The 15,365-nt window shown below is 62.6% G+C and overlaps 7 protein-coding genes across 7 annotated transcripts; 4 read left to right on the top strand and 3 right to left on the bottom strand.

Moving 5' to 3' along the window:
* Positions 1-199: 199 nt before the first annotated feature.
* Positions 200-1,670, top strand: tiprl (TIP41-like protein). Its single transcript, XM_062775869.1, has 4 exons — positions 200-380; positions 424-624; positions 685-1,210; positions 1,262-1,670. Exons 1-4 carry the CDS (start codon positions 223-225, stop codon positions 1,493-1,495), a joined length of 1,119 nt encoding a protein of 372 aa, XP_062631853.1. The 5' UTR covers positions 200-222; the 3' UTR covers positions 1,496-1,670.
* Positions 1,671-1,709: 39 nt separating this feature from the next.
* On the bottom strand, positions 1,710-3,355 carry IDH1 (Isocitrate dehydrogenase [NAD] subunit 1, mitochondrial; the record flags this gene model as incomplete). The annotated part of the gene is made up of 4 exons (XM_062775868.1): positions 3,142-3,355; positions 2,934-2,981; positions 2,812-2,830; positions 1,710-2,722 (listed from the first exon to the last, which is right to left on the bottom strand). The coding sequence occupies exons 1-4, from the start codon at positions 3,202-3,204 to the stop codon at positions 1,710-1,712; spliced, it is 1,143 nt and encodes a 380-aa protein (XP_062631852.1). The 5' UTR covers positions 3,205-3,355.
* A 462-nt stretch (positions 3,356-3,817) lies between these two features.
* SPBC21C3.07c (putative methyltransferase-like protein) lies at positions 3,818-4,970 on the top strand (the record flags this gene model as incomplete). The annotated part of the gene is made up of 2 exons (XM_062775867.1): positions 3,818-4,127; positions 4,186-4,970. The coding sequence occupies 2 exons, from the start codon at positions 3,818-3,820 to the stop codon at positions 4,968-4,970; spliced, it is 1,095 nt and encodes a 364-aa protein (XP_062631851.1).
* A 335-nt stretch (positions 4,971-5,305) lies between these two features.
* LOC62_07G009310 (uncharacterized protein) lies at positions 5,306-5,552 on the bottom strand (the record flags this gene model as incomplete). Its single annotated transcript, XM_062775866.1, has 2 exons — positions 5,306-5,323; positions 5,364-5,552. 2 exons carry the CDS (start codon positions 5,550-5,552, stop codon positions 5,306-5,308), a joined length of 207 nt encoding a protein of 68 aa, XP_062631850.1.
* Positions 5,553-5,852: 300 nt separating this feature from the next.
* On the top strand, positions 5,853-8,431 carry pep7 (Vacuolar segregation protein pep7; the record flags this gene model as incomplete). The annotated part of the gene is made up of 5 exons (XM_062775865.1): positions 5,853-6,621; positions 6,667-6,929; positions 6,965-7,169; positions 7,209-7,272; positions 7,324-8,431. The coding sequence occupies 5 exons, from the start codon at positions 5,853-5,855 to the stop codon at positions 8,429-8,431; spliced, it is 2,409 nt and encodes an 802-aa protein (XP_062631849.1).
* A 346-nt stretch (positions 8,432-8,777) lies between these two features.
* On the bottom strand, positions 8,778-10,981 carry LOC62_07G009308 (uncharacterized protein; the record flags this gene model as incomplete). Its single annotated transcript, XM_062775864.1, has 4 exons — positions 8,778-9,973; positions 10,055-10,124; positions 10,187-10,318; positions 10,526-10,981. 4 exons carry the CDS (start codon positions 10,979-10,981, stop codon positions 8,778-8,780), a joined length of 1,854 nt encoding a protein of 617 aa, XP_062631848.1.
* Positions 10,982-12,970: 1,989 nt separating this feature from the next.
* On the top strand, positions 12,971-15,338 carry AN10449 (NAD-dependent protein deacetylase hst1; the record flags this gene model as incomplete). Its single annotated transcript, XM_062775863.1, has 7 exons — positions 12,971-13,195; positions 13,442-13,596; positions 13,737-14,053; positions 14,091-14,175; positions 14,213-14,288; positions 14,326-14,712; positions 14,752-15,338. The coding sequence occupies exons 1-7, from the start codon at positions 13,045-13,047 to the stop codon at positions 15,336-15,338; spliced, it is 1,758 nt and encodes a 585-aa protein (XP_062631847.1). The 5' UTR covers positions 12,971-13,044.
* Positions 15,339-15,365: the final 27 nt, after the last annotated feature.

Here is a 15,365-nt window from a genome sequence, read left to right as displayed (position 1 = left end):
CCTTCGCGCCCTCACTCACAGTGGCTGTGGGCGGCGTGCTCTCGGCCGATGCCACAGGCCTATTGGGATCACAATGCTAATGCCCTCTAATGCCATTTGAAACCATTAGCCCAGTCGCGGATAGCCCAACCCACCGATGACGCAAAGAACCATCCACCACACCATCATCCAACTTCTGCTCCTCCTCCCAACCAACCACGACGACGACCACCACCAGCACAAATGTCAACAACACAAGCGCCCGCCGCGCTGCCCACGAAGGCGGCCGCCGCGCCGCCGTACACCCTGCGCGAGGAGCGCAGCGGCACGCGGCTGCGTATCGGCGAGTGGGAGATTGCGAGCTGCAAGCGGCCGATCCTGAACGGGCGGGAGATCGAGGCGTGAGCGAGCTGGCCTCCGTTGCGCAAGCTGACCGCTCTACAGTGCCGAGACGACGCTCGCGGGCCTCCCACTGCCCGAAATGACGTTTGGCAACAACGCGCTCACGCTCTCGCACGCCTCGGGCGCCACGCTGCACTTTGACGCGCTGGCGAGCTTGCAGGCCGTCGCGGTCGGCGAGGGGTGGGAGGAGCGCGTGGGCGGGGCGGTGCTCGTGTCCATGGCGGACAAGTGGAGCGGGCACCGGTGGGTCTAGCCAGCTGGGGACTGACTGCTGGGGATGAGAGTGCTCACTCACGCCACCAGCGAAGCCGCGAGCGCGTCGACGGCCCTCTCGGACGTGCCGCTGTCCACGAAACCCGTGCGGCCGCACGACTGGACCTTCTCGACATGTTATCCCGGCCACACGTCGGGGCCTAGCGTGGGTGCTTGTCGCGGAACAGAGAGCTCATGCGTGCCGCAGACGTTTGCCGACTCGGAAACCCACGACATCCCCATGCAGCTCCTCGCGCGCCAGGACCCGGTGCTGGACCGGATCTTGTTCTACGACGACGTCGTGCTCTTCGAGGACGAGCTGCACGACAATGGCGAGTCGACGAGCCACGTGCGCATCGTGAGTGCCAAGGTTGCTGCAGCTACACTGCTCGCGCTAACGCGCTCGCCTCTCCAGCGCGTCATGCCCCACTCGTTCTTCATCCTAGCCCGCGTGTTCGTCCGCGTCGACCACGTCCTCTTCCGCATCTTCGACGTGCGCGTGTACCACGCCTTTGGGAGCCGCGAGGTGATCCGGCAAACGAGCGGCCTGGAGGCAGACTACGAGGACGTGAAGCGGGTGAGTGAGGTGGCGTGGGCTACTGGCCAAGCTAGCTGACGCGCGCTGCAGTACCTCGAGAAACCAGACGACCTGTCCCCGCTCACCGACGCAAACTTTGTTTACCAGGCCCTCGGGAAGCTTGCTGCGCGCGCTGGGCGCCCCACGTCGCCGCCCAAGATCACGGGCAAGCCCTGGCCCGGCGTCGGGGGCAAAGTCGAGGTGCTCCTCCTGCCTGAGGGCGGCGCCGAGTCCTCCGAGGCCGCTAGGGCCGAGCTGGAGAAGCTCAACCTGGGGTGGAAGTAGGCCAGTCGGCCGTTCGCCCTGCGACAGTGCTGCGCGTGTTTTCGAGCCGATGCGCACAGTGCCGGTGCAGGCGAGGCAGCAGTAGCCTATCCATATGCTCGCACCCACCGCAGCCACCTCGCTTTGCTCGGTGACCGCCCGGTGGCCACCATACCATTCACAGATGCATAGCTACAGCGTCTCATCCGCGTAATATTTTATACAGACCCATCCCTTAGTTGAGGGCCTTGTTCAGAACAGCCTGGGTGAAGTCGGTGGTCGACTGGGTGCCGCCAACGTCGGCAGTGCGGACCTTGCCCTCCGAGATGACGTCGTAGACCGACGACGCGATGAGGTTGGCCTGCTCCTCGAGGCCGAGGTGACGGAGGAGCATGGTGGACGAGAGGAGAAGAGCCGTGGGGTTGGCCTTGTTCTTGCCCTGGATGTCCTTGCCGACGTGACGGCATCCGGGCTCGAAGAGGGCGTACTCGCGGCCAAAGTTGCAGCCGGGGACGACACCGGGGCCACCGACAAGGGCGGCACCAATGTTGGAGATGATGTTTCCGTAAAGGTTGGGGAGGACGACAACGTCGAACTGCTGGGGCTTGGAGACGAGCTGCATCGAAGCGTTGTCAACAATCATGTTGTCAAACTTGATGCCAGTGTTGCCGTACTCCTCCTCGGCGATGCGCTTGCACGTGTTGAGGAAGAGACCGTCACCGAGCTTCATGATGTTGGCCTTGTGGACGCAGGTGACCTTCTTGCGGTTGTTCTTGAGGGCAAAGTCAAAGGCGAAGCGGGCAATGCGCTCGGCCTTGGCGGTGGTGGTGACCTTGAGCGACTCGACGACACCGGGGTACGACTGGTGCTCGAGACCAGAGTACTCGCCCTCAGTGTTCTCACGGATGATGGCAAAGTCGACGTCGTCGTGGCGGGTGGGGAAGCCGGGGAGGGTCTTGCAGACGACAACCGAGGCGTAAATGTCGAGCGACTGACGCATGGCAACGTTCCACGAGTTGTGGCCGCGCTGGTCGGTGGGGGTGTAGAGGATACCCTTGAGTCCGACCTTGTTGCGCTTCAACGACTCCATGGCCTCCTGGAAGGTTCCCTCGTTGCCGCTGGTCTCGCCCGAAACGTTGTACTGCTCCCACTCGACGGGGACCTTGAGGGCCTCGAAGACCTCCTTGACCGAGTCGGCGACCTCGTTTCCGATACCGTCACCGGGGATGAGGGTGACAGTGTACTTGCCTGTGGTGTGTGTGTGAGCAAGAGCAACCTCGCAACCTCCCGAGCACGCTTGCAGCAGCGCGGCTGCAGCAGCTGCAACCGATACTAACCGCCGAACTTGGCAGGAAGCTGAGGCCAATGTTAGCAATGTCCATCCATGTGGCTGTGGCTCGCTCGCGCGGGCCGCGAACGGGCGAGGCGACGCACGCCCCGGCCCGCCGGCGGTACTCACCCTGCTCTCCTCGACGAGCGAAGCCATCGAGCGGGCGATGGGGGCGCGCTGCGGGGTGAATCGGGCATGGGTAGGAGGCGTATCGATAGCAAAGAGGACACGAGACGTCAGCACGTTTGTTCAAATTTGTGTTTTTCCCTAGCCAGAGAGATACGTCGCGATGCCGCCGAGCGAGTGTTGCTCTGCTGCTATCGTCGTGTCTACTCACCTGCGCGCGGGCAGCGGTGCGGAGGGCACCCGAGGTGGAGGCACGGAGAGGAGCGGTGAACATTATCGTTGTGTAGGAGGATGAGGAGGGGAGGGGAGAGTGCAAGTTGAGAAAAGAGCGGGGTTGCGGATGGACGAGGTGTGCTGCAGGAGGAGGGATGACGATGGTGGTGGGTGGGAGGGGGAGGTGCGGCCTGACCCAGGGTTTGGGTTGGTTGGGCGCTCGCTGGCTGGCTGGCTGGCTTGGTCTGCACGGTTTTGCGCCCCTGCCTTCACGCGGGTCACCTGCCCACGACTGCATTTTTGGCTGGGCAATCTATTACGCCGAACGTCGGCCGATCGCCAGATGGTGTATGCAAATTTGATCCCGCGGCTTAGCACCGTCAAGCAGCGCCCATTGCCGACGATTCTGGCCTGTGCAGACGGCAACTGCCGGCGGCAACGACACGCTGGTCTCAGCTGATAGAGGGGGTGATAAGGAATGACACGTATTGGGACTGTCCAAGTCACGTGCACCATCCAAAAGTCAAGATGGGACGCTCTGGTCGCTTGAGCTGCTGCCTGCAACAGTTGCACGCATCTCCAACCACCATCTCACGTCTCGGTACATGCTGCTACGACGAGCAACAACACGACTACTATCACGACGACGACCAGCGACACGCCTAGCTCACACCATGTCCGCCGAGCCAACACCCGCCCCTGTGGCTGCTGAGCAGCCGCAGCAACAGCCGCCGAGCACGACGCCCATCCCGCCGTCTGCCGAGGCAGGCCCCTCGACGCTCCGCGTGTCCGTCATCGACAAGTGGCTCAAGCCCAACGGCCCGCCCAAGGGCGTGAGCTTTGGCGCGCGCAAGCTCGGCGACGAGGACGACGTGTGGAGCAACAATGCGTGGGACCACGCCGAGCTGCCCGACGACTTCAACGAGCGCGCTGCCGAGATCATGGAGAAGCATCGCTCGACACCGGTCCCCGAGGCCAAGGTCGGTGAGTAGGCTGCTAGCGGCGGGTAACGATACCTTGAAGAGAGCTCACCCGCACCCAGAGGACTACAACGCCCGCCCGGCTGCCTTCTGGGACGCGTTCTACTCGAACCACGCCGACCAGTTCTTCAAGAACCGGAGATGGCTGCCGCTCGAGTTCCCCGAGCTCGTGTCGTGCTGCGAGCCGGACGCGGGGCCCAAGGTCGTGCTCGAAGTCGGCTGTGGAGCAGGCAACACCGTCTTCCCGCTGCTCATGAACAACGAGAACCCCGACCTGCGCATCTTTGCGACCGATTACTCGGCCACGGCCGTCAAGGTCGTCCAGTCGAGCGAGCTGTACCCGCGGGCCGAGCACGGCCTGGGCGTGCTCAACGCGTCCGTGTGGGACATTAGCGCCAAGCCCGCCGAGGGCTCGGGCGTGTCCTACTCGCTGCCGGAGGGCATCGAGCCCGGCACCGTCGACGTCCTGACCGTCATCTATGTCCTGTCGGCCCTCCACCCCAAGGAGTGGGAGCAGGCAATCCACAACCTCTACACGGCGCTCAAGCCCGGAGGACTGCTCTGTATCCGCGACTATGGACGCCACGACCTCGCCCAGCTGCGTATCAAACAGCCCCGCCTGCTCGACGTGCCCAACTTTTACATCCGCGGCGATGGCACCCGCGTCTACTTCTTCGAGACCGAGGAGCTCGGCGGCATGCTCACTGCGCCTGCGCGCGGACAGTCCGAGGGCAACATGTTCAACGTCCACCAGCTCGCCGAGGACCGCCGCCTCATCGTCAACCGCAAGGAGCAGCTCAAGATGTACCGCATCTGGCTGCAGGCCAAGGCCACCAAGATTGAGTAGGGTGCGGGCGCTTGGTGTTAGACTTGATCTTGTGATGGACTAGACTTTGGGTATCTGTATGCAGGTTATGACTACGGCCGTGGCGGTATAGTGATGGGATGGATGAGAAGCCGTGCCGAGCCGAGCTGAGTCGAGCCGGTGAATGCGGAGTGGGAAGCTGAGCGTCGTCTTGTGGAGCAGCAAGGAGCTCGCGATGTCGCTTGCCTGGGGTCGGGCAACCGACGCCAAGGGAATCAGGAGAGGTCGCAGTCGTCGCACCAGCCCGCACGACGCCGTACGCCGCTCGTTCGTGCAGCCGGCGTCGCAGCCCAAAGGAAAGCAGAGCTGCGCTCCTACTATGCAGTCTTGGCCTTCTGGACCAGTCAGCGTTACTCGCCCACCGCAGCGACGCACCTTGTCGGCCTTGGCCCGCATCATGCGGCGCTTCTTGCTCTTTGCTGGGCCGTCCTCGTTGCTGCTGGCTGCTTTCTGCTCGACAGGCGGCGGGGGCGGGGGCAGCGGCTTGGACGCCGCCTTTGCTGTCTTTGACGTCGCCTTCTGCTTCTGCGTCGGCCTCTTCATGAACTTTGCTGAGCGGCCCATATTGTCGTCGTTGGAGTGTGTTGATGGGAAGTCGAGAAGCTGGACACTTTGTTGGGAGAGGGGTTGCCGTAAATTTGTAATCCGAGATTCAAAGTCATCCAAATCGACCTGGACTGGTTCAACGATGACGTTTTAATACTGGCTCCCACCCAGGCCCAGCACTCCAGGCCAGCCAGCCAGCCAGCCAGCAGGCACCACCCAGCCAGCCCAAGCACCGCACCGCTCTCAACAACTCACTTCCAACCTCTCCATCTCATCACATCTTCACAACCATCGACACCCGCGTCTCGCGTCAATACAATGGCCACGCACATGCCCCCTCCGCAAGCGGCGGGCGGGGCGGGGTCCAGCACACCCCCACGGCGTACCTTTGGTTCGGCGGCTAACGGCAACGCCAGCGGCGGCGCTGGCGTCAGCGGCGAGCGGCCCCTGTCGACCGTCTCGGCGAGCTCAATGACACCGAGCAACAGCATGTCACATCTCGCACCACCAGTATCGAGTCCGGGGCACGAGCCCAACCGCGGGCGCTCGCCGTCGTCCGCAAGCACGGGCAGCGCGGCGCAGCTCGCGGCCGAACGCGCAACGCAGTGGCTCTCGAGCCTGGCACCACGCGGCGAGGGGCGCGGGCGCGAGTTCATCACCAACACCCTTAGCGGCGTAGCGACCGTTGCGTCGACCGTCGGACAGGAGGTGAACGGCTTCATCGCTGCCAATGCGGCTGCGCGCAATGGCGCATCGTCGGGCCACTCGCGCCCCAACTCGTTCTCGGCGTCCAGCCCGCCCAACGGCGCCGTGCCAGTCCCCTATGCGCGGCGCGACTCGGCGCGCTCGCCGTCGCCATCAGCGGCGGTGAATGCCAACGGCACGGCCCGCAGGATCCCCCAGCCGGCCAACATTAGCCGGCTGGGCGGCGCGGCGACGCAGGGCAGCGCACTGGTGACGAGCCCGATTGCGTCGCCAACATCAGCGTCGTTCCATCGCGGCCCTCAGCAGCAGCAACAGCAGCAGCAGCAGCAACAGCAACAGCCAGTCGTCGCACCAGGGCACCGCACGACCCCTTCCCAATCCAGTCTTGCACCGCCGGGCGCTCATGCTCATGCCGCACCGGGCGCAGGTGCGTACAGTGCACGACGCGGCAGCTATCATGCGCACACAAGAACGGGGAGTGCGGGTCTCGCGACTTCGCCAGCACTATCAGCAACTAGTGAAGTCAACCCCGCCACGGCGAAAGTGCGGCAAGCGGGCATGCCTTACAAGATTGGGTTCCAGCCCAGCGGCGTGCGCAACGACCGTTCAGGCGAGTTTATGCGGAATCGCAAGGCGCTGGCGTCGGAACGCGACAAGGAGGAGGGGAGGCTGGGTCGAAGATGGGCCAAGGTAGGCGTCGCTATCATGGCCATTACTGACGGTAGCTCGTCGATCTCCACTTTAACCCTGCGATGCAGGTCCGGCCTCCGGGTATGACGCGGTCTCCGTCCTCGTCGTCCACTACGACGACAGGAGGACGCAAGAGCTTACTGTCCATGGACGGCGCGCTCGACTCGCTCAAGCCGAGAGAGGTGTGGAAGGGGCTCAAGATGGCCGCTGGGCCTAACCCCGAGGAGGCAAGGAAGAGAGGTGCGTGGTGTTGCGGGAGGGGGTTCGCTGACATCCTAGCGGCTGAGCAGTCGATCGTCAAGTGGGAGGAGGACGCAGAAGTCAAGAAGTGTCGCATATGCCAGTGAGTAGGCGTGTGAAAGCCGACAACATCGACAACACTCACACTCCTCAGAGCATCATTCACATTGTCGACACGGAAACACCACTGCCGCCTTTGCGGCCGCATCGTCTGCTCACTACCACCTACGCCGCCAGCACTCCTCGCGGTCCAGGTCCAGCTGTTTGCTCCGGCGGATCCGGACGCGGCAGCAAACCCAGCCACGGCGTCATCGCAGGCCGCGTTGCCACCAGGGACGCGGCGCGAGAAGTGTTCCTTGCTCCTAGTGGCCGATTACAAGACGGGGCGTGGCGAGGAGGTCGACGAGGGCTTTGTTGGATGGATGACGCTCGACGAGACAGAGGGCAAGAGCGGCGCCAACGGCGAGACATCGCCCATTCGCCGCGCCAAGCGCCTCCCACCCGAACAGCGCCAGCACGGGCGACAGTCGTCTATCGCAAGCGAGGGCACCATCGACTCGCGGTCGAGCACTCCCCTCCCGCAGCAACCCCAAGAGGTACAGGTCAAGGGCGTGCGCGTGTGCCGCGACTGCTGGGGGACCGTGTCGCGCAAGCAGCGCATGGCCGACCTGCAGCGCGTGAGCCTCTTCCAGCGGCTGTACTATGCGCTGCGGGCGACGCAGTCCGAGATCGAGTCGCTCCTGCCCGACTTTGAAGAGGGGCTCGGGGCGCTCAAGGCCGCCATGGAGCCCGAGGAGCCGTCGCTCGAGCTGCTCGACCTGCACAAGCAGCTCCTGGCCCTGCTGGGGCAGTACGACGCGATCGCCAAGCGCATCTCCAACCTGCCGTGCGAGGACGGCGGCAGCCAGCAGACGGTGCAGGGCGCGATTGCGCGCACCGCCGCCGTGTTCCTCGCCAAAGCAATGGTCACGGTGCAGGAGCTGCCCAAGCTCCAGCGCATGGTCGCAGCCGCCAAGGCCAAGACCATGGTGATCGTCGAGTCGCAGCTGCCCGACGTGCTCCGCGAGGAGGGCGTGCGCGACGACGAGGTCGAGAATGTGGCCGCGGCACTCCAACCGCTGCTCGAGCAACAGGCCCAGCTCGAGTCGTTCATCGCCGAGGCCAATGCCCAGCGCAAGTATGACGACAGCCGCGCGCTCTCCACGGCGCTGGCAGATATCGAGAGCGAGATTGCACGACTCACGACCAACGCGCTCAAGTAATCGGACACGGGGGATCTTGCAGGGGTTAGGAGAACGAAGTCAGTCATTCAGTGAGCGGTACAGCCTCGCCGATCAAGTTGTACATATAGACATGCAAATCATGACATGCGTGTGTTGTGTTATTTACATACGACTCTGTGTGTGTGTCCATGATCAGACACTGAGGAAACACGAAATGATGGATTACAACAGGCAATAATAATGTTCACTGGTGGCAACGGCCGGATGGTCATATCAATGGTGGCAACGGCCCGTAGAGGTGGTCAAGGGGCACATGGGAATGCGACGGTGAGGGGGGGCACAACGATGAGGGTTTGTCTTGCAGGTGGTGGTGGGTTGTCTGGTGTCAAGTGTAGAATGGCGTCGATGGTTGGGGCATCGAATTGTTGAGGGCGTAGGAGCCGTGCGTGGTAAAGTGCGAAGGAAGGGGTGATGGCTGCTGGTACGGGCTGAGTGAATCGGGGAATCTGTACGCCGCCAGAGGTTTGTCCTGGCGTGCGTTGGTAGTGGTGGTGGCGTGGTGCGCCGGTTCGTAGCCATAGGTGTATGGGGCCGGAGCGACTGGTGGCGTGTGGAGTGGTTGCGAAGCGTGGTAGCCTGCGTTTGCCGGACCGTCGAACCAATTGGCACCGAGGGTCGGGCTGAACAATGCCGTGCCCGGTGACAAGTCAAACTGCTTGCCATGCGCGTGGGTATCGGGCGCCAGGGAAGGGAACGAAGGCGTAGGCGGAGAGCGATGGGCGGGCTGATTCAGGCCCACTGGGTCATCCGCGAGGAGGACGGTAACATGGTCTGTGGCGCGAGACGTATCCGCGGCGCTAGGATACGCCCACGAATGCGTCGGTTGCGCTGGTGCGGCGGGCGGTGGGCTAAGCAGATTGCTTTCACGCGGCGGCGCTGACAATGGCCGCTGCCAGTCAAAGTTGCCCGCGGCCGCAGCTTGGGTGGGTCCAAGTAGCGAGGGATCGGCAGACGTCGACCGAACCGCATCGCCGACGCCCTCGGCATAATGGTAGCTGTCTCGCCTCGGTGGCGTGGGAGGAAGTGCAGCGCCGTACATGTACGATAACCACTCTTGGAGGGGCTGGGCCGCCGGGGCCCAGTCCTCCGGAGTATTACGCTGTTGTTGCTGCTGCTGCTGCTGTTGGAGGTGGGCGAGCTTTGAGAATGCGCCAAGCCCTTGAGGCAGCACAGGTGATCGTGAAGATTCCGGTTGGTTCGGCCAGACTGACCAATTGGCAGTGGGGGTGGCACTAGGGACTCGGTCGTGAGGAGGGGCGGTAGCGAGCGCGGCCACTGCAGGAATGGTACTGCCAAACGGGCGCGAGGTGTCTTGAGACCCCGCCCACGCAGAGTTGAGCGGCGCGAGCGCTTGGTTCGATGTCACGATCTGTGACAGGCGCGAAGGTTGGCGTTGCGACTGCTGTGCGAGGGCGTCGTTGGGCGGAGAGGTCGGGTTCAACCAGTCGTTCGGGGCGGAAGTGCCGGCTGAATGTGGAGGCGTTTCCAGGAATGGTGAGACGATTTGGACGCCACGAGTGTCTGGGAGCCCACCCAGCCCTTGGACGGGCACTGAGAGAGATGGTCAGAGCTTGTGTGATGGCGCGTAAGTAATGTACTCACCCTGAGGAGGTGCAACCACCTTTACCGGCTTGGAAGCCACCCCGCGTGCAAAGATGCCGCCACGGTGAAACTGAAGATTCAAGGTTAGCCCGCCCCCTCTTGTGGAGTAATGACAATTGTACAAACACGTACTCTCAAGTCTCCGGCTCCTGCATGCATGGCGTCCGACTTGAAACGCTCGAAACCATCCGCGGCGGGGGGTGGCTCGACGGGCTCCAGGAGCCTGCTGCTCTGTTGACGACGGCTCTTCGCAAGCAGCTGTGCCTGTGTCGTTCGGAGGTTCGGGGTGCGGGCGGAAGAGAGTTGTTGCAAGCCGAGGGGGCTTTGTTCGATCCCCAACCGATTTCCAAGAAGCTGGGCTGCGCACCATTGTTCAGCAAGGGGCTCAACATGACACCAACAACACGTACCAAGGGCGGCCTCCCTGGGGTCAAACGTGACACTGCCTCGGGTGAGTGGGAGCAGCCCTACGTCGGCTTGAATCTCGGTTGGGATGGTCGGGATGGAAACAGAAGTGGGCGAGTCTCCTGTGGAGTGATCGAGAGGGGCTAGTTCCTGGTGGCCAAACGGGGAACGCGGACCATGGGACCCAGAACGCCGCCTGTCGTCGCCCTTGGGGTACGGCGCTATGCTCGTCTTGATGGTGCTCGTGCTCTTGCGATTGCGGAGCCGTTGTTCGAGCTCTCGCCGAGCTGCGGTGGCCCACTCGTCATCGAGGAAGAGGGCGGCTGGGAGGATCGGGGCATTTGGGTTCCAGTCTTCCTCCCGAAGGACGTCACCGCCGAGGCGGGACCGGTGAAAGTAGCCAACGCCGCTGTCGCAGTGCTCTTGCTTGTACGGGCGGATAGACTCGAGGAACCTTGCAATGTGTTTGCTGGGCTGTGCTTGCTGGAAGGGAATTGCTTGGATAGGGGGGTTGCTGCCCATTACTGCGCTGAGTGGTGCTAAGGCGGGGGGGCCGGAGGGAAGGTGGCAGGCAGCAGCGTGCCCTTTGCGGGCAGGTCGGGTTGGCCGAGAGAGAGGGAGAGCTGTCGAAGCGTATACAAGTCGTGTGCAATGCCAAAAATGAAGTGAGGTGAGGGAGTGAGAGAGAGAGAATGAAAGAGAGAGAGAGAGAGCGATGCAGATAGTTGTCAAGGTTGAGGGCAGGTCGGGGGGGGGGGGGGGGGGGGGTCGCAAAGGGGTTGAGAGGGGCAGAGAGGGTTGCCAGGGGCTGAGGGTATCGTCGTAATGTGTGTTGATACAACCCGTGGTAGTGGTCGCGTGGGCGGTATGGTGGTGAACTTGTGACCTGGTCGACCTGCCTTGCCTGCCCGTCGACGGACCCCACCCGACACGACAAGCAATGCAATACTCCGGGCCCCAACTCGCTCAAATTGGTATTGCTCGTGTAAATTGTTCTGGGCACGCTCGCTCAGGAGCCAAATTACTGACGCGAGGGAGGCGACGAAGCAAGCGGCGGACGCGGGCTCATCTCATCATGGTGGTGCGACGGCACATAACTACGGCACACGGGCGGGCGGCGGCGGAGATACGACGTCTGTAGTCAAAAATCAAGTGGGGAACGGGCGAGCGAGCAACGACCGGGGGGCTGTGGCGAGAGGGGGTGCTGCACTGCGCCGCCGCACCTAACCCTCGTGCGTGCATGCGTGCGTGCTTGCGTGCGCACAGTAGCTGCTGCTATCGGATCCCAATCCTGACCCATGACATGGCCGCAGTGAGTGAATGACACGAGTGACCCCCCACCCCACCCACCCACACATCATAGGGTGCGCCGATCCAGAATAAGCCTCGTCTACCGACCCGTAGCTCCGTAGCTCGCTCCAGGGGAAAGGCAAATAGCGCAGTCTCCAAAGTACGAGAGAGAGAGACCCCTAACTAAACCAGGCTGCCCGTCTGCGTCATGTGCACCTGTGATGATTGCCCGTCAGCCGTCAGTGGCCGCCGCCGCTCGCTCCAACTCTTTTGCTCTCATTGCGGCATCATCCAATCCAATCTGAGCAGCAGGGCAGGCGGAGACAACCGCCGCCGCGGGCGTTGGGGATGGGATGGGATGAGCGCGCAGACGCCCATTCCTGTGTCCCTTGATTTTTGCGCGAGGCCCTGCCGAGCACAACCCAACTAAACTCCAAGGCCGGCGCTGAGCGAGCGATGGTATCGCATACGCATGACGGCGGTGAACTACTTACCTGACCCCAACCTGACCGACAAGGCTTGGTATGGCCCAGTTACTGGTTTGCTCGCTCGGCATGCGCTAATCCCCGTCCCCGTCCGCGCCTCTTTGGCATCGGCAGCGTCGCCGCCGCTGCGTTGTCTCGCCCCTGTCTGTCTGTCTGTGCTGGTTGCACGTCGCACATGACATCCCTCCGGCGTTCAAAAAGCCAGCGCCGAACGACGACACACTCTCTGTCCCTGGCGACAACATCAAGGAATTGGTACCTGACATCCTGAGGGAATCCGGGGTCTCCGCAGCTAAGTCACGTGGTCCACGTGCAAATCAATTGGCACCACCCACACTGTAACGCATCGCTCGCTAGAGACGATCCTGGCAGCTCCACCTGCCTGCCACTGCCAGTGCCAGGGATGGGAGAAGAGGGACACCAACAATAAGGGGGTTGGACAAGCGATGCAACCCCACTGCGCGCACGTCCTGCAACAAGAGGGCTACCGCAGTTGGAAGGGGAAGGGGGGATGACGAGACTGATGCTGTATGCCGAGCCGTATTGCCCAGTGTGCCCAGCCAGTGCCGCCCACCCACCCCGACTAAGCCAGCCCATAATGATGCCGCCGCCCACCCCGTTAGTCTCCCTTGTCTCGTGCCTTGTGCGACGCCACCAGTCACTGCTTCCCCTCTTTTGCGTCAATGCCGTAGCCCCTGCCCCCCCCTCCACTCACCGTGCTGCTGTCCTCGTTCATTGTTGCTCCAAACGCCCACAACCTCCGCAAGCGCCCCCTTCATCCATCCCACTCCATCGGGACAATCAAAAAGTATGAGCGAGCAGGACACGCACCAAGACGACACGCAGCATCCGCCAGAACTCGCCCCTACCGAAACATACCAGGTCGACAGCGAAGAGTTTGACTCGGGATCCGACGCCGAAAGCCTTGGGGACGACGAGTACGAGGCGCTAGTACAGGAAGGTGAGTGTGTCGTCATCGCCTCGTGCGGCCCGGCATGAACACTCGTGGGACACAAACACACACACACACGGCCGGCCGACCAGATCGCGTCGTCTGGCGCGACCCGTCCATCCATCCCAGCCTAGGGCGCGGAAGGGCCTCTAGCTGGCGATGGTGATGGGAAGCATGCCACGGCAACGACGACGCCGCACGACATTGCCGCCGCCGCACTCCAGACGCACGCGCTGACGCACGGGCTCATCACAGCCGAGTCGGGCTTTACCGATGCCGAGTCGGAAGCCTTCGTCAAGGAGCTCAAGGAGCAAGGCCTCGTCAACTTCCTTCGATCATACCTCTCGCCCCGCGCAGACGGGTCTGTCCAGAGCCTCCGCAAGCTTCTCCTAGGGCTAAATGTTGTTCCGGTACGTTTGACGCGCGCGAGATCAGCGGCTCGCTCCCCGAACCCGAAGGGTGGAGGTGGGACACGGGCGCGCGTGTGTCCCTCGCTCCCTCCCCCACCTCGCCGTCCTTCCCGTTGCCTCACACATGCTCATCGAGACAGCCTCGCAGCCTACGGGAACCGGACATTCCGGATATTGCTCTCCTGAGCTTTGCAAAAGTCGCGCTATCTCGCGTTCTCAGGCGGCGACAAAAGCTCCCTGATGTCAACACCGTCGACGACGCGGTCCGGCTACTCCAGAATGCGAAGAAGATCATCGTCCTCTCCGGGGCGGGAATCTCAACTTCGTGCGGAATCCCCGATTTCCGAAGCGCGACTGGTCTGTACGCACAGCTCCAGGCCGAGGGCAAGTATGAGCTCGATGACCCGCAGCAAATGTTCGACATTAGCTACTTTCGCGAGCACCCCGAGGTCTTCTAGTGAGTTGGAGCAGGTGACGTGACTGACCCACGCCAGCTCCTTCGCAAAACAGATATACCCCAGCAACTTTGTTCCAAGTCCGTGCCACAGGTGGATCAAGCTTCTCGAGGACAGGGGTGTCGTGAGTGCCCGTCGTGGTGGTACTAGCTGACGCCTAGTTGCTGCGCAACTATACACAAAATATCGACACGCTCGAGAGCCTGGCCGGGGTGAACAATGTGCTGCAGTGCCATGGTATGACAGTTATCTGGAGCAACGCTGACCATCACAGGCTCATTCAAAACGGCCTCTTGCTTGAGGTGCAAGACGCGGCACGATGGATCAAAGATCGAGCCATACATCATGTCCCAGACGATCCCTTACTGCGAGACGTGCCGCGAAGAGCGGAATACCGAAATCGCAGCCATCAAGGCATACCGCGCGTCCTTGAAAGGCAAGGGCAAGGGCAAGGCGTCCGAGTGGGACGACTCGGACGACGACGAAGAGATCGACGAGTGGGGCCGCGGCGAACCAGGCATCATCAAACCGGATATTACGTTCTTTGGCCAGGCGCTCGACTCGGAGTTTGACGAGTGCCTCTTCAAGGACCGCGAGGACGTTGACCTGTTGGTTATCATGGGAACGAGTCTCAAGGTGGCACCGGTCAGCGAGGTGTTGTGTGAGTGGTAACAGTTCGCTCATTTGCTTACCACTCCAGCCCATATCCCTCACTCGGTCCCGCAGATATTCATAAACCTGACCCCAGTGACGCACGTCAAGCCGGATGTCTTGCTCCTTGGTGACGCCGACTCGATCGTAACCAACCTGTCGGATCGATTGGGGTGGACAATTCCGCCACCACCATCAGTGCCTCACGCCGACGGATCTGCCCCACCGCAGGCGCCTCCGCTCGAGGTGCCGCTAGACGACGCGGTGTGGGTGAGCGCAGACGGAAACTGGTCGCATCTGCACATGCTACGGTCGAGGACCCAGCTGGAGGAGGAGGACGAGACGGAGGACGATGACGGTGTGGAGGGGCGGGAGGGGCTGGAGGGTGTGGTCGACGGCGAGGGTGTGCCGGTTACAGGGGAAGCGGACGACGACGGCGACGACACATCCGAGTCGGACACCAAGGAGCTCCAGGAGCGGGTGCGCATCCTTGTCAATGGCGAGAACACTGGCCCGTCGAGCAGGCAGAGCTCAAACCCTGACAAGGAGAGGCGTTCGGGGACCCAGTCGCCGACGTCGGACCGGCCGGCCAAGCGGTCGCGCGTCGGCAGCGTTAGCGACGAGGTGGGTCAGTAGGAGGTCTTGTGAGTACGTAACGCCTCG

This window comes from Vanrija pseudolonga, chromosome 7, assembly GCF_020906515.1.
Source record: "Vanrija pseudolonga chromosome 7, complete sequence".
In the NCBI taxonomy this organism is placed as follows: Eukaryota; Fungi; Basidiomycota; class Tremellomycetes; order Trichosporonales; family Trichosporonaceae; genus Vanrija; species Vanrija pseudolonga.
Note: the sequence above shows the minus strand (reverse complement) of the source record. Positions and strands in the feature narration are given on the sequence as shown.

Bases quoted from the DNA above. Each gene is read 5' to 3' on its own strand.
- tiprl (XM_062775869.1), top strand. From the start codon at position 223: ATGTCAACAACACAAGCGCCCGCCGCGCTGCCCACGAAGGCGGCCGCC. The intron at 625-684 runs GTGGGTCTAGCC...TCACGCCACCAG, and splicing joins GACAAGTGGAGCGGGCACCG to CGAAGCCGCGAGCGCGTCGA. The intron at 1,211-1,261 runs GTGAGTGAGGTG...CGCGCGCTGCAG, and splicing joins ACTACGAGGACGTGAAGCGG to TACCTCGAGAAACCAGACGA.